We start from the raw sequence: 14,364 nt of genomic DNA on the forward strand, positions 1-14,364 counted from the left end.
ACCTCATTATTGCAAAATTATATAATAGTAAGTGATACCCTAAGATTGATCCATTTTTCTTCAATTTGAACATATTTGGCTACATGTCGGGTATGTTCTAACTTCTAAACAATGCCATTAATCTTGTTTTCAGGATTTTTAGTGAGGGAAAATCTCATAGTGAATTTAAAAATTTGTTGTATGAGAATTGAGAAATTATCAGAAACATATGGCATATATAAAAGAATTATAATAAAATAAACTGATAGATATAAAAATAAAAAAAAATATCAAAAGTGTTAATATCATAAAACTACCCATGATAGGATCACAATATTTTCAAATAGGATATATGTTGTATGATGTTTATTTTCAAAATTTATCAATTTAAAAAAATATTGCAATAAAATCAAAGTTTCTAGAAGCTTCATAGATAGGTTGGAAGTGTGCTTCCCAAAAACTCACTTCAGAAGCGCAAAACCCCTCTCTTCCAAAACCTGATAAGAATCTCGATTCTCCCACACTTATCCTATACTTCCCACACGTTTCTTCCCTGCTTCCCTATATGATTCTTATATGCCTTTTTTTTACTTTTTCCATATGATTCCCTTTACACTTCCTCCTCACTTCTCATGTGTTTTCTTTAAATTGGCACCATTTTTAGATTTTGAGAAAAATTTAATTTTTACACTACAAAATCACAAAAATTAAGAATAATTATTTGTATTTTAGCTTTTATTTCTTTCTCCTTTGATTTTTATTTTTCTTCCCATTTGATCCCATATCACTTCCTCTTTTATTCCTCTTTCGCTTTTAAATTGATTCTTTGCTTCCCGCTTCTTATAAATTTTAAAATATAATATCTCACTTCTCGCCGCTTCCTAGTCTAGTAACCTTGAATAAAATCCAGACATATTTGTAAGTATGGCTGTAAAACATAAACAAGGGAAGCATTTAGGGAGAAATATTTAGGTAAACTCAAATATTTCAAATGTAATGAGACAGTTTAAGGAAAGCTTTAAAACTAGAAAATTACTCACCGTGCTATAAAAAATAACTCAATCTCCCATTTTCTGTATCTCTTCCTAAAAACATTTTAATCTTACATTATCATAATGACCAAAAAGATAATACTTTGATTCCAGAAACTTCAAATACACAAAGAGTTACTTGGAGCTTCCACATCTTTCGTACTAGAGACAAATCCTCCCCTCCCCCCCCCCCCTCCCCCCCTCCCCCTAGAATAACAATTTTTCTATTTGAGCTGGAGAGGAGCCTTTTACTAAAACTTGAGGTACACAAGTGGATGTGTTTAGTAACAGCAACCTTAGAATGATCATTGAAATTGATTGCATGTTTGATGAAGAAATTCTGGTCAAGCTTTAGAAGTTTTGTCTTATGAGTAACTTCCACCTCAGTCAAGGACATGGAACTACATGCATGATTATGAATTCATAAAATTTAGAACATTCAGAGCTACATTATCATGAGGAATTGTGTATTTTTGTTTCAAGCACATATTGTACAACTGACATTCAAATATTTTAATGGGAATATGCAACCAACAAAAAACCTGGAAATGTCAAGGAATCCTGATACATATGAAACTGCTATAATTGAACACCTCTTCATGATATTGATGCCCTGCACAATTAGAATAGTTAGAATTCATAAACACACATTATTGAAATATGTTTTGGACGGTCATTTGGAACACCAATTGGCTGTAAGAAATTCTTACCATGCTTGGTGACAGCGAACTGCTTCTTGGCGAACTGATCGCTTCCGATCATCAAGAGCTTTTTTAATGGCTTTCAACACCTAGATAAATAAGTTTTCAGACAATTGGTAAAAGATCAGCACATCAAAGAATTTGTTTATGTGTTAACAGAAGCAAACTTTTTGCACCAGAGTTCAGTTGGAGGAATTATTTCAAAACCACGACAGGGTAGACTTCAATCAAGAAACTCAAAGTTGTATTTAAGTCTAAAGATCAGAAAGATAACATCAGAACACTAGTGGCAATGCATGTGCTACGAAGAAAAAAACAAATAAAAGAGAACATTTGGTGTTTGTAGATGTAACAAAATTCATTAACCTGTCTTCTGTAAGGATAAACTTTTGCTTGAGGTAATCCAGTGATGGCAACAAGACATTGAATTGCAGTCTCTCGTACAATCTGAAATGAAAGAAAAGTCAAGGAAGTTTCTCTCTGCCACCAGAAGTTTTAAAAAACATAAAGATAGAGAAAACACAAATTTTCCATGAAAACAGGGGCATGAGAGCATTACTAAAGCCCATGAACTTAAATAGCAGTACTATAAGGGCTAAAATGACAGCAATCTCTTTCACGTGCTAAAATCGCCAGTAGTTCTAAATGACAAGTTTTTTGCAAGAGTTACACAATATTTCTAGGATTTTTATTTTCTAACAACTTGATCCAATGACATAACGGATGGTTCTTGTCCATTAGAAGTCAATCCAGCTAACAAAAAATTGGCAACAATTCCACTTATATGATGTGTAGGCATCCAAAACACCAAAAGAAACCATGTTATCTCCATGCTGTTGGTACTTATTGCAGTCCTGTTGATTAAGTAAAATGTATTTATTACAAACAAACATGAAGAGCAATGACAAAATGCATGATCCCATCTGTTAAAAACCGGGTCCTGGATCCAGATCTAAATCAGGTTCCGAATTAACTCCAGTTTGAGTCAAATGTGTATTTCTTTATTAATTGTGTTGTTTTTTATTTAGTTTTGTATTTTGGGAAGGGCACTTGTTTTGTAATTTATGTGCCTAAAGAAGGGATATTTTATTCTCATAAAAAATTAATGAGATCCAATAGGATTGAACAGAATCCATTAATGAGATATATTTAATTGAGATAACAATGTTAATCATCTAAGCTACCAATCAATATGTTAGAGATTCACTTAAAATAGAAACCAGGACAATCCTAGGATGTTGGAAATTTAGATATATAATATTTTTAGGTTCTATGCTATGAAGTATTGCATATCATGAATTATGACTATCAAAGTTGTGCTTCATTTCCTTAGTTGTCAGATATTATTCTGATGCTAAACACTAATGAGATGATTTGAACATGACTCTCTATTGTTTGCATACAAGTACTCCATAATTATATTTTCTTTGCTTATTGCTGTACTGAATTTAATGCTTATTTAGTTGTTATTTCTTTCTTTATGGCAAAATTTACCATTTATTTTTTTAATTAAGTTCTTCCATATCTTATGATATAATATAAACACCTTTTATGGTAGTATTTAACAAAATTAGTTGTCACTGTTATATTAATAACTCGTCAAGTTTAGAACTAGTACATTAAAAGTTTAAAACCCTTATATTAGCATTAGGTTTATGAGTGATCAATGAGTTGGAAATGATTAATCCCTCCAATAGGCTCCTCGCAGTTTGTCTTCCACTCCATGTTTCTGTCTCCTTTTTTTACACTTTAATGATTGCATGTGGCTTCTAACATTTGATACAAGACAATAACAATTTATATTACAGAGAGTTACCAAGGGCAAAGGACTCATAAAATTTGTGAAACTAGTGAAGCATCTGATCATCAATCTGCAATAGCACTGCTCCTCAAGAATTAAGCACAGCAGTGATTAACTTAGATGGCAGGTAGTAGAAAGCAGTTATTATGAGATCATGTCAACAACATGGCTGCCCCCACAGACTACATTTTGTGGAATTTCAAATCAATATGGAACATGGTGTGCAGTGATGATGACATAATATAAGTTCCAACCAATAATCAATGCAAACCTCCATTAATGTCTTTCATATGCATGTCAAAGAACCGGCATTGTTATAAACAAAATGAGAAGGGCTTCAGAGAGAGAGAGAGAGAGAGATTTTACTAATGCACAAAATATCAAAATATTAATTATATTCAGCAACCACGAAGCAAGGTTTACCATCATGTGAGGAAATGCCACTAGTCGCACAAGGTTATTAACAATGGCAGGAACATTTTCCAAAATTGATCCCTTTCCTGCATGCATGTCAAATTAATCCTCATTAGAACAGAGTCAGACTTTAAATACCACACGGTGTTGGAAGAAAAAAAATAGCAAAAGCTATCATAAATATTATAAAAGTAGAAGGGTAATGGGCATCCAAAGTCCGCACTTGTGGAGGGGTGACAACCAATTTTCCGATAACGGTTGGGTTACATCAAGGATCTGCTTTAAGCCCTTTCCTATTTGCGATAGTGATGGATGAGCTTACGAGATCAATTCAAGAAAATGTACCGTGGTGTATGTTGTTTGCTGATGATATTGTTTTGATTGATGAGTCTAGAGCTGGGGTTAATGCTAAGTTAGAATTATGGAGACAGACATTGGAAGCTAGAGGTTTTAAGTTGAGTAAGAGTAAGACTGAATATATGGAATGTCGGTTTAGTAAGCAACGAAGTAGTGATGGGAGTGTAGTGAAGCTTGGTGAGCAAGATATACCGGTGAATGATTATTTCAAATATTTGGGATCCATCATTCAAAAGTATGGAGAAATTGATGGAGATGTAAATCATAGGATAAAGGTTGGGTGGATGAAATGGAAAAGTGCTACTGGAGTGCTGTGCGATCGTAGAATGCCATTGCGGTTGAAGGGAAAGTTTTATAGGACGACTATTAGACCCGCTTTACTATATGGTACGGAATGTTGGGCTGCCAAGAGACATCATATTCAAAAAATGAGTGTAGCTGAGATGCAGATGCTTAGATGGATGTGTGGAAATACAATAAAAGATAAGATTCAGAACAAAGAGATACGTAAGAAGGTAGGTGTTGCACCCATTGAAAATAAGATGCGAGAGAATCGTTTACGGTGGTTTGGACATATTCGGCGAAGGCCTAATGATGCTCCAGTTAGAAGGTTGGAGAAATGGGAAAATATATTAGTTAAAAGAGGTCGGGGTAGGCCTAGGAAGACTTGGATGGAGATGATAGGAAAGGATATGAATGCTTTGAACCTCACCGAGGACATGGCGTTGGATAGAAATGATTGGAGGAAAAGGATTCATGTGGAAGACCCAAAATGAATTTCTTTTTTGGTTCATATCGCTGACCCCAATTGTTTTGGGATGAAGGCGTAGTTGTTGTTGTTTGTTGTTGTAGAAGGGTAATGGGCATCCAAAGTTAAATGCTTCATTACTTTTTCTAAATTGACATCCTTGCCATGTTTTCTGTCAATGGCATTAAAATTTTGTTTTCCCTTCTTTATATAGTTTTCCAGAAAAACAAGTCCTACATGGAAACTTGTAATTTTTCAAAAACTATCTCTCTCTCTCCCCTAAAATATCTCCATAAATCACTCATCTCTCCTTCCTCATTGGCCATAAAAAAAAACCTTGTCACCAACTCCATGCATAACGTTCTCAAGTCTCAACAAAATGTGTTTGAAATGCATAATTTTTCTGTGTTTATTCATCTTATTTATCATAAAATATTAACATATTCCAGGCCCATCCACATGGATGGACCATTACGTTTTAATTTAAATATATATTAAGCCATATAAAAAAGTACTTATTTTATTTAGTTATTTAGTTATATATTTTAAATAAGTTATAATGTGTTTTAAACAGGGTCAGAGCCACATTGGGTCCAAGTGGGCACCTGCTCACCCTGACCGAAAAATTTCCCCAATAGGGGGTTCAGGTTAAGATGGGAAATGCCCACCCTGACCCAAGAGGGTGGGCAGTGCCCAACCTAATCATGTGTAAGGTCGGGTCAAAGTGGTCTCTCTCTCTCTCTCTCTCTCTCTCTCTCTCTCTCTCTCTCTCTCTCTCTCTCTCTCTCTCTCTCTCTCTCGACGTCGGACCTCTCTTTGCACTCAGGTGGTACCAGCGGTGGTGAGCACACCTCTCTCGCTCACACAACTTTGTCAAACTGCGTCTGGCAGCCTCTTTGCCTCACACCCTCAGCCCTGATGGCTAGGTCTTCTTCTTCCTGTTTCCATTTTTTTTCAAAATGCTTGATATGTTGATTTTAGTTTTTTTTTTTCGTTCAATTTGCATAATGTATTCTTAGGGCATAGTTTTTTATTTAGATTTTTTTAAATAGCATGAATTTTTAATTAGGGGTTTAGCATTTTTGTGTGTTTTTTTCAAATAACATTAAGCATGAATAATGAATGTTTGATTTTGGTTAGAATATTGGGGGTTTTATTTTTTTCAATTACCATAAATCTACAACTTTTTTTTAGGATTTAAGGTATTGATTTGGATTTTTCCAAATGACATGAATACATAATTAGGGTTTTAGGGGGGGATTTAAATGATTCAATTAATGAATGCTTGATTTTCATTATCAAACCCCTAAATTTGATTTTTGTTAGGATCTAAGTTTTCTATTTTGGATTTTTACATGATATAAATATTTGATTAAGGGCTTTATTTTTTTGTTCAATTAGCATATCTATGAATGATGTTTGTTAGGATTTAGGGTTTTGATTTGGTTTTTCTAGAATGGCATAAAGGTTTAGTTTGCGGTTTTAGGGTTTTCTTTGCGTATTTTTTTAGTTAACATCAGGCATGAATCCATGACTATTGTGTGATTTGATTTTGGTTAGAATATTAGGCAGTTTTTTTATCAATTAGCATAAATATATAATTTATGATGTTTCTAGGAACTAAGGTTTTGACTTTTTAGAATAACATAAATGTTTAGTTATTGTTTTAGGTTTTTTGTGTTGTTTTAATTACCATTAGGCATGAATTCATGAATATTTTGTGATTTGATTTTGATCAGAATATCAAGGTTATTCTATCAATTGGCATAAATGCATAATTTATGATGTTTGTAGTAATTAAGGTTTTGATTTCATTTTTTTTAGAATGACATAAATGTTTAGTAATTAAGGTTTTGATTTGGTCTTTTTTAGAATGACATTCATTTATGATGTTTATAGGAGTTAGGGTTTTAATTAGGTTTTTACTCTAAATGTGTTTGTTGTGCCTGTGTAATTTAGGATTTTTACTTTGTATGTCTGTATATAAAGGTAAAATCTAGGTGCATTTGTGCCCATGCTAGTTTAGATTCTTGGCTTTGCCCCTGGAAAAATATATATATTTATGTCTTTATTTATTTACTTATCATAAAAAGATTAATAAAAAAATGATTTATCTAAGCTAGACCATATGGACGGGCCGTTAAATATCTAGTTTAGATAAATGCAGCATACACTACAGATGACATAACCACTGGCTACAACAAAACACCTTCCATAAGGTATGCACTGTATGGTTTTAATCATTCTAAACAGGGGAACGAGGGCAACAGGATCTTAGCTGATAAAAAATGAGTCTTCCCCATTCTCTCTCATTTTCTTGTGTATGCATGTTTTCATATGTTACCAACCTTGCAAAGTTGGTGTTTATATATAATAGTAGCAGCCTAGGTCACACCACCATGTGTATCCTAGGTCGACATGACACAACACTCGAACAAACAATGATATTTCATGAACACAGTCAACATTGCTCTCTCGTTTTCTTGTGTATGCATGTTTTCGCATGTTACCTTGTGAAGTTGGTGTTTATATATAATAGTGGTCGCCTAGGTCACACGGACACTTAACATGTGTATCCTAGGTCGACATGATATGGCACTCAAACACACGATGACACTTTATGGACACAGTCAAACCATTGTCGGATACAGTCAACATCGCATCCTTAACCTTATCTGTTTCATTTTATGATCTTCATGCTTATATTGTTTTCACTCGCTCTTTTTATCAAAAATTAAAAGACAATAAACAGTTATTAATTGAGAAAAATGGACAAAGATTACTGGAAATATTCCCATCAAACTGTTGCAGTCTTGCACCCATACATTGTCCAGGCTGTCCTTGCCGCTGAACATGGTAGGGCATTATGAAGTTTGGCATTTGTCCAACACCAGGACGAGTACCTGGCAATAGTTGTTGAAAGCCATATCCTGCATAGAACAACTGTGGAGGGGCAAGCCTAGGTGCACCAGGATGGAATGCAGGTTTCATTTAAACTTAGTTTTATTATTTGATATTTATACAACAACAACAACAACTACGCCTTCATCCCAAAACAATTGGGGTCGGCGATATGAACCAACAAAGAAAATCATTATGGGTCTTCCACATGAATCCTTCTCCTCCATTCATTTCTATCCAATGCCATGTCCTCGGTGAGGTTCAAAGCATTCATATCGTTTCTTATCACCTCCATCCATGTCTTCCTAGGCCTACCCCGACCTCTTTTAACTAATATATTTTCCCATTTCTCCATCCTTCTAACTGGAGCATCATTAGGCCTTCGTCGAATATGTCCAAACCACCGTAAACGATTCTCTCTCATCTTATTTTCAATGGGTGCAACGCCTACCTTCTTACGTATCTCTTCGTTCCGAATCTTATCTTTTATTGTATTTCCACACATCCATCTCAGCTACACTCATTTTTTGAATATGATGTCTCTTGGCAGCCCAACATTCTGTACTATATAGTAAAGTGGGCCTAATATATTATTTGATATTTATAATCATGAAAAATTGAAACTGCTAACCAATGGCACTTAAGATGATATCTATGTTTCATTGCTTTAGATTAAGAATTTGAACGTACACACACAGCAATTAAGATGATATCTACATTTCATTTCTTTAGATTAAGAATTTGAATGTACACACATAGCACTTAAGATGATATCTACGTTTCATTTCTTTAGAATAAGAATTTGAATGTACCCACACACACACATCATATGGCCATGTCCTCATTATAGAAAACGCTTGCATTGCCCCAAGCATCTGTATCATGTCCCATACTGTGTCTTTGTCTATGCAACATAGGTGGCAGCTGTAGGTGTCAGAAGTGGAAATTTGAAATCAGGATCATGTTTGCAACACATAACTTATGCCACTACCCACAAAGATTAACCTCAAAATGTGTGGCTACTTAGTTCCATTTATATACACCGTGAGAAACGCAGCAATTATAGAAACAAGAAACAAGCAGGAGCAAACAGAAGCACACAACAAATTAGCATTTGATGAACGTACAAAAGCAAATGATAGCATTGCACTGATTAACTTTTTTCAATAAGAAAGCTGGGGTTGGTTAACTTATTATCTTTACATAAAATTGGATCTTATTTAGAAACTGATAAATTAAAGGATTAAAATAACCCAGGATAATCAAGAAATAGACCGGAAACTATATATTAGTCTGTCATCCACATGTGACTTGCAGTTTCATTATAGTTTCTAGATACGGAACCAAGTAATGGATCCTATTCAACTTTAAAAATGTATTTCTTTTAAAGGTCCATGTAAATGGATAAACCTCACCATTTTCATCCATCAACATCCCAGATAAAACTAGCAAGAGGCTGTAGATGAGATTTTTATTCAGCTCATCTTCACTCAATATCTGTAAACCGTCCAGAAGCAATGGGATTATCTGCCACAAAGGAGAATACAAACAAATATAGGATAAGCTATTTGCAAGAATAAAGCACATTGAAAGAACATTATGTTTACCCTCAGGAAAAAGAAAATGTGAGTAATAAAGGCTTGAGTCCAAACAGTCATAGGTTACCTTATCAGCTTCTGATAGAAGAGCAGCAAGGGGCGTGTTGCAGATAATATGTCCAAAAGCACGGTACAACATAGATCTGAAATCAGACATACCAATAAAAAAGAGTTGAATCTTATGGTCATGAAATATATATAGTATAAAGTCGGTGACATAAAAAAACACTAACTTCATTTAACACATAGCCAACCTTAGATTCACTAGCCTAAAGAAAATGTTGAGCATTTGTTTGTTTTGGATTTGTTGTCCAAAGATATTGATGTTGATGATGATTGTATTGACGTGACCAATAGTAATAAGAATGCTGTTGAACATGACTTTTCTGATGATGTGGAACCTCAAGCTAACGTCTAGGATAACAATGATATCTTACAGTATTCATATTGACCCATCTTATCTTAAATATACGAGGCATAAAGATAGGAGGCAACCTAGTGCACTTGAAAAAAAAATTCTAACTAGAAGAAACTGAACCCACTAGCATTAGATGTTCAAATGGGACATCCAAACCACCTGATAGGCTTGTCTCATATGACTCCCTTTCCCCACAATATAGAGCACGCCTAGCCAACTAGCTCATATGGGTCAACAAGGTAAAAACTAGTAATAGTTCTTTGGAAAGATACAACTTTAGATTAGCAGCCAAAAGATATTCCAAGAGTATGGTATAGGCTATGAAGAAACTTTTGCTCTCGTAGTTAGGATCAATGTTATCTGTATCGTAATGTATCGTACGATACAAAACGATATGTATCGTATCGATGCAAGAGATCGATATGATACACACTTGTATCTTGGTACGAGTGTGTATCATAAGTGTATTGTATGTATCATACGATACGATGCTGTGCCTGCGGACTTAAAAATGGGCAAAACCGTGCTTTTATGTTTTTGGGTTTTAAAGAGCTTTTGAGAACCGAAACTCACATTTGTATAGAACATAGTGGAGAGCTTCCCATACACCCTAGGAACCGTGAAAAATTTTTGGGGGCCAATCTTTGCACCGGGGAGAGGGCTTTCGTGATTTCAAAGTAAGATTGCATTTCCACTGTTTTTTCACCTAAAGAAGTGGGATAAGGTAAAAAAAAGTATATTTTCACCATTTTTCACTCAATAAAATGAGTCAATGTAAAAAATCTTTATTATGAGTAAAATTATAAAGCTACTCAACAAAAAAAATTCGTCACACTGCAAAAAAAATCTTTATTATGAGTAAAGAAATTGGATCCGCAAAAATTAAAGATTTATATCAAGGTAGAAATCAAGCTTCACACTCCTCCAACAAAGATGGCATCAGATGATCCAGCATAGCAATGGGGCACTCAAGTAATGAGTGAGAAGCGATTGAAAATCGAGTACAACTATTGCCATAATATTTTTGTTTATGTAATATGAAAGTATGAGTCTTGTGGCATGTTTTTAATTGCAAGATATTTAATATTTTGCATTGTTCTTGTGAGGTAGTTGATATTTGATGATGTCTTATGTAGCTTATAGAGACATAAATGCTTTATATGTGATTTTATAGTTGCATTTGGTGTATTTCATCATTGTTTCCTGTGTAATGATTTTTTACAATTGCTATTTTTTATTTTTTTAGAATATTAATTTTTTTCAAAATTTATGATTTTTTATGATACAATACTATCTTATTTTGGGCCCGATCAATACAGGTTACGATACGATACTTACAACCTTGGTTAGGATGACCACATTTAGAACTCTTATTATCATTGCCTCAATTAGAACTGGCCTATATACTAGATGGATATTAAAAATGCTTTCTTGAATGGTAAATTTAGTAAAAAGGTGTATATACATCAACTGGAGCAGTTGTTTCATCCTTTTCCGATCGAAGTAACTTTCTTTGGCTTCTTGACTCTGGTGTTTCTTTTCATATGATCCCAAATGATAATAGCTTATCCGAATGTTTCAAAAATAAGTCAAGTGTGTCAAAAAAATTTACAACTGATGGAACCTCTCTTGAAATAGAAGGAATATAAAATTTTAAAAAAATCCATAAAACTAAGAAATTTTTTATTCTAGAAGTTAGATATATCCCTAAACTCAATTTAAATCTTTTATATGTTTCTTAAATAACTGATTATAGATGTAATGTCTCATTTTTTTCTCATGGTTGTTGGGTACAGGATCACCAGTCAGGAAAGCTGATTGGGGAAGGCCATAGAGAAGGACTCTATTACATGCATTTTTTGTAATTATCTAAGAATGATTTATGTTATAATATTAAAAAAAAAGAATTGGATTTGTGGCACAAAAGACTTGGTCATCCTCATATGGCCAAAATCTAACATTTTTCTAGTCTTGAAAAATTTTGTATTTCTGAAAATTTTACTTGTAAATATTGTATTCTTGGCAAAATAAAAAGATTACCATTTCACGATAGAACCTTTGTTTCTTCCAGGCCACTTGAATTAGTATATTCGAATGTTTGGGGTCCTGCACCAATTATTTCAAGATGTGGATTTGCATATTATGTCATTTTTGTTGATGATTTTTTCTAGGCATACTTGGATTTATTTCCTTAAACATAAATCAAAAGTTTTTTCATACTTTCAAACATTTCATAACATAGTTAAAAACAAATTTCAAAATGATATATCCATTTTTTGCACAGATTCAGGGGGAGGGGAATTTATGTCCAAAAAATTAAAAAACTATCTTAGTTTACATAGCATTACGCATCAAAGGTCTTGTCTATACACACCACAACAAAATGGACTAACCGAACGTAAACATCGACACATCATGGAAACAACTAGGACTTTATTAGTAGCAAATCATGTTCCATAAGAATTTTGGGCAGAAGTTGTCCTAACTGCTACTTATCTTATTAATCGAATGTCGTCTTCCTCTTTGAAAAATATAACTCCAATTGAAAAACTTGTGAACCTTTCTCCGAATTACTCTAGATTGAGAGTGTTTGGATGCAAATGCTTTGTTTTCACTAACAAAAATGACAAAATCTCTCCCCGTGCGATTCTTTGTGCCTTTTTAGGATATGCCGATAATTAAAAAGGCTATAGGTGTTTTGACTTTCAAAATGAACAACTATATGTATCAAGAAATGTATCTGTCCTTAAAAAATAAAGCTTCTTTGATTTTGAAAAACCTAAGGAAGTCACTGAATATTCTTTCCTAATAGATTTGACCTCAAAACCTATTGAATGTGATCTTGAATGTGATTTTGGAAATGATCAAAGTACGATTGATCTTGAACACAATAATGACAATGAAGAGCAAATCCATAAGGATGTTGGTTTATAATATTCTAGATGAAGAGAGTCAAATCTTCCATGTGCACTAGAAAAATATTTCGAAGTATCCACCAGAAGGTCATCCCGAGTTTCGAGGCCTCCTGGAAAATTTGTGTCATGAATCCTTTTCACCCACATATAAGGCAATTATTGCATTAATACACCCATATGAGGAACCATCATCATACTCTCAAGCCAAAAATCATGTAGAATGGGTAGAAGCTATAAAAAACTAAGTTGGATGCACTTGAAAAGTCTTCTACTTGGACTATTCAAGATCTTCCTATAAGTAAAAAACCTATAGGTTGTTGATTGGTTTACAAAGTTAAAACCAAGAGTGATGTAACTCTTGAAAGATATAAACCCTGACTAGTGGTGAAAGGTTATGCCCAAGAATATGACATCGATTATGAAGAAACCTTTGTTTCAGTTGCTCGTATGACCACTGTCAGAACCTTAATTGCCTTGGCTTCCATTAGAAAATGACTCATATTTCAAAATGGATGTCAAAAATGCATTTCTAAATAAAAACCTAGTAGAAGAATTGTATATGGAAGCCCCACCTGGTATTAGCATCCCTAAGGGTAAAACTCTTCACTTAGAAAAAACTCTTTATGAACTAAAACAAGCACCAAAAGTATAGGTTTAATCATGTTATGCTTGATATTGGTTTTCAATCATGTTTGAGTGACACTGCCTTGTTTATTAAGAATTCTGATGCAGAGATTATAGTACTTCTCTTCTATGTAGATGACATGATCATCACTGGAGGCGACAAACAGGGAGTTGAAAACATCAAAAAACTTCTTAAAACTCATTTTGAAATGACTGATTTAATTTTATTAAGATATTTTTTAGAAATTGAAGTTGCTTATTCCCCCCGTGGGTATTTAATGTCTCAATCTAAATTTGTTTTTTATGTTGTTTCCAGGTCTAGAATTACAAATGATAAGAAAGTAGACACTCCAAAAGTTGTCAACGTTAAAATGAGAATTGATGATGAAGAACTTCTTGATGATCCTACTCCTTACAGACAGCTTATCAGAGCCCTTTCTTATCTTTTTATTAATAGGCCAGATATAGCACATGTTGTTCACACAGCTAGTCAGTTTCAACATGCTACCACCTCTATGTATATGAGAGCAGTTTTGCGTATTATTAGATACTTTAAGTCCTCTCTTTCATGAGGACTCTTGTTTGTTTCATCATCTTTAAATTTACTTGCATATATTGATACTCACTAGAGAGGTGATCCCAATAATAAGCACTCAACCAGTGGTTTTTGTGTGTTCTTAGGTGAATCCTTAATTTCGTGGAGGTACAAGAAGCAGCAGAAGGTCTCTCTTTCCTCCACCGAAGCTGAATACAGAGCCATGACAATCACCACTATGAAAATTATTTGGCTCAAATGCTTGCTAGCAGATATGGGAGCTGAAGCAACGCAAGCTTCAAAAATGTGTTATGACAACAAAAGTGTGATCTACATTGCAAG

The 14,364-nt window shown here is 33.9% G+C and overlaps 1 protein-coding gene across 1 annotated transcript in view; it reads right to left on the bottom strand.

The window, feature by feature from the left end:
• Positions 1-1,256: 1,256 nt before the first annotated feature.
• MET18 (ARM repeat superfamily protein) overlaps positions 1,257-14,364 on the bottom strand; it is a 131,993-nt gene continuing 118,885 nt past the window's right edge. The window contains exons 22-27 of the mRNA XM_089981794.1: positions 9,598-9,673; positions 9,348-9,459; positions 3,936-4,012; positions 2,078-2,158; positions 1,721-1,800; positions 1,257-1,623 (exon numbers count right to left, since the gene is read on the bottom strand). Of these exons, the coding sequence (XP_089837920.1) occupies positions 1,608-1,623; positions 1,721-1,800; positions 2,078-2,158; positions 3,936-4,012; positions 9,348-9,459; positions 9,598-9,673 (442 nt within the window). The 3' untranslated portion in view covers positions 1,257-1,607. The remainder of the gene's footprint in view (positions 1,624-1,720; positions 1,801-2,077; positions 2,159-3,935; positions 4,013-9,347; positions 9,460-9,597; positions 9,674-14,364) is intronic.

The sequence above is a fragment of the Nuphar pumila genome, chromosome 12, assembly GCF_984573655.1.
Source record: "Nuphar pumila chromosome 12, dmNupPumi1.hap1.1, whole genome shotgun sequence".
Lineage (NCBI taxonomy): Eukaryota > Viridiplantae > Streptophyta > Magnoliopsida > Nymphaeales > Nymphaeaceae > Nuphar > Nuphar pumila.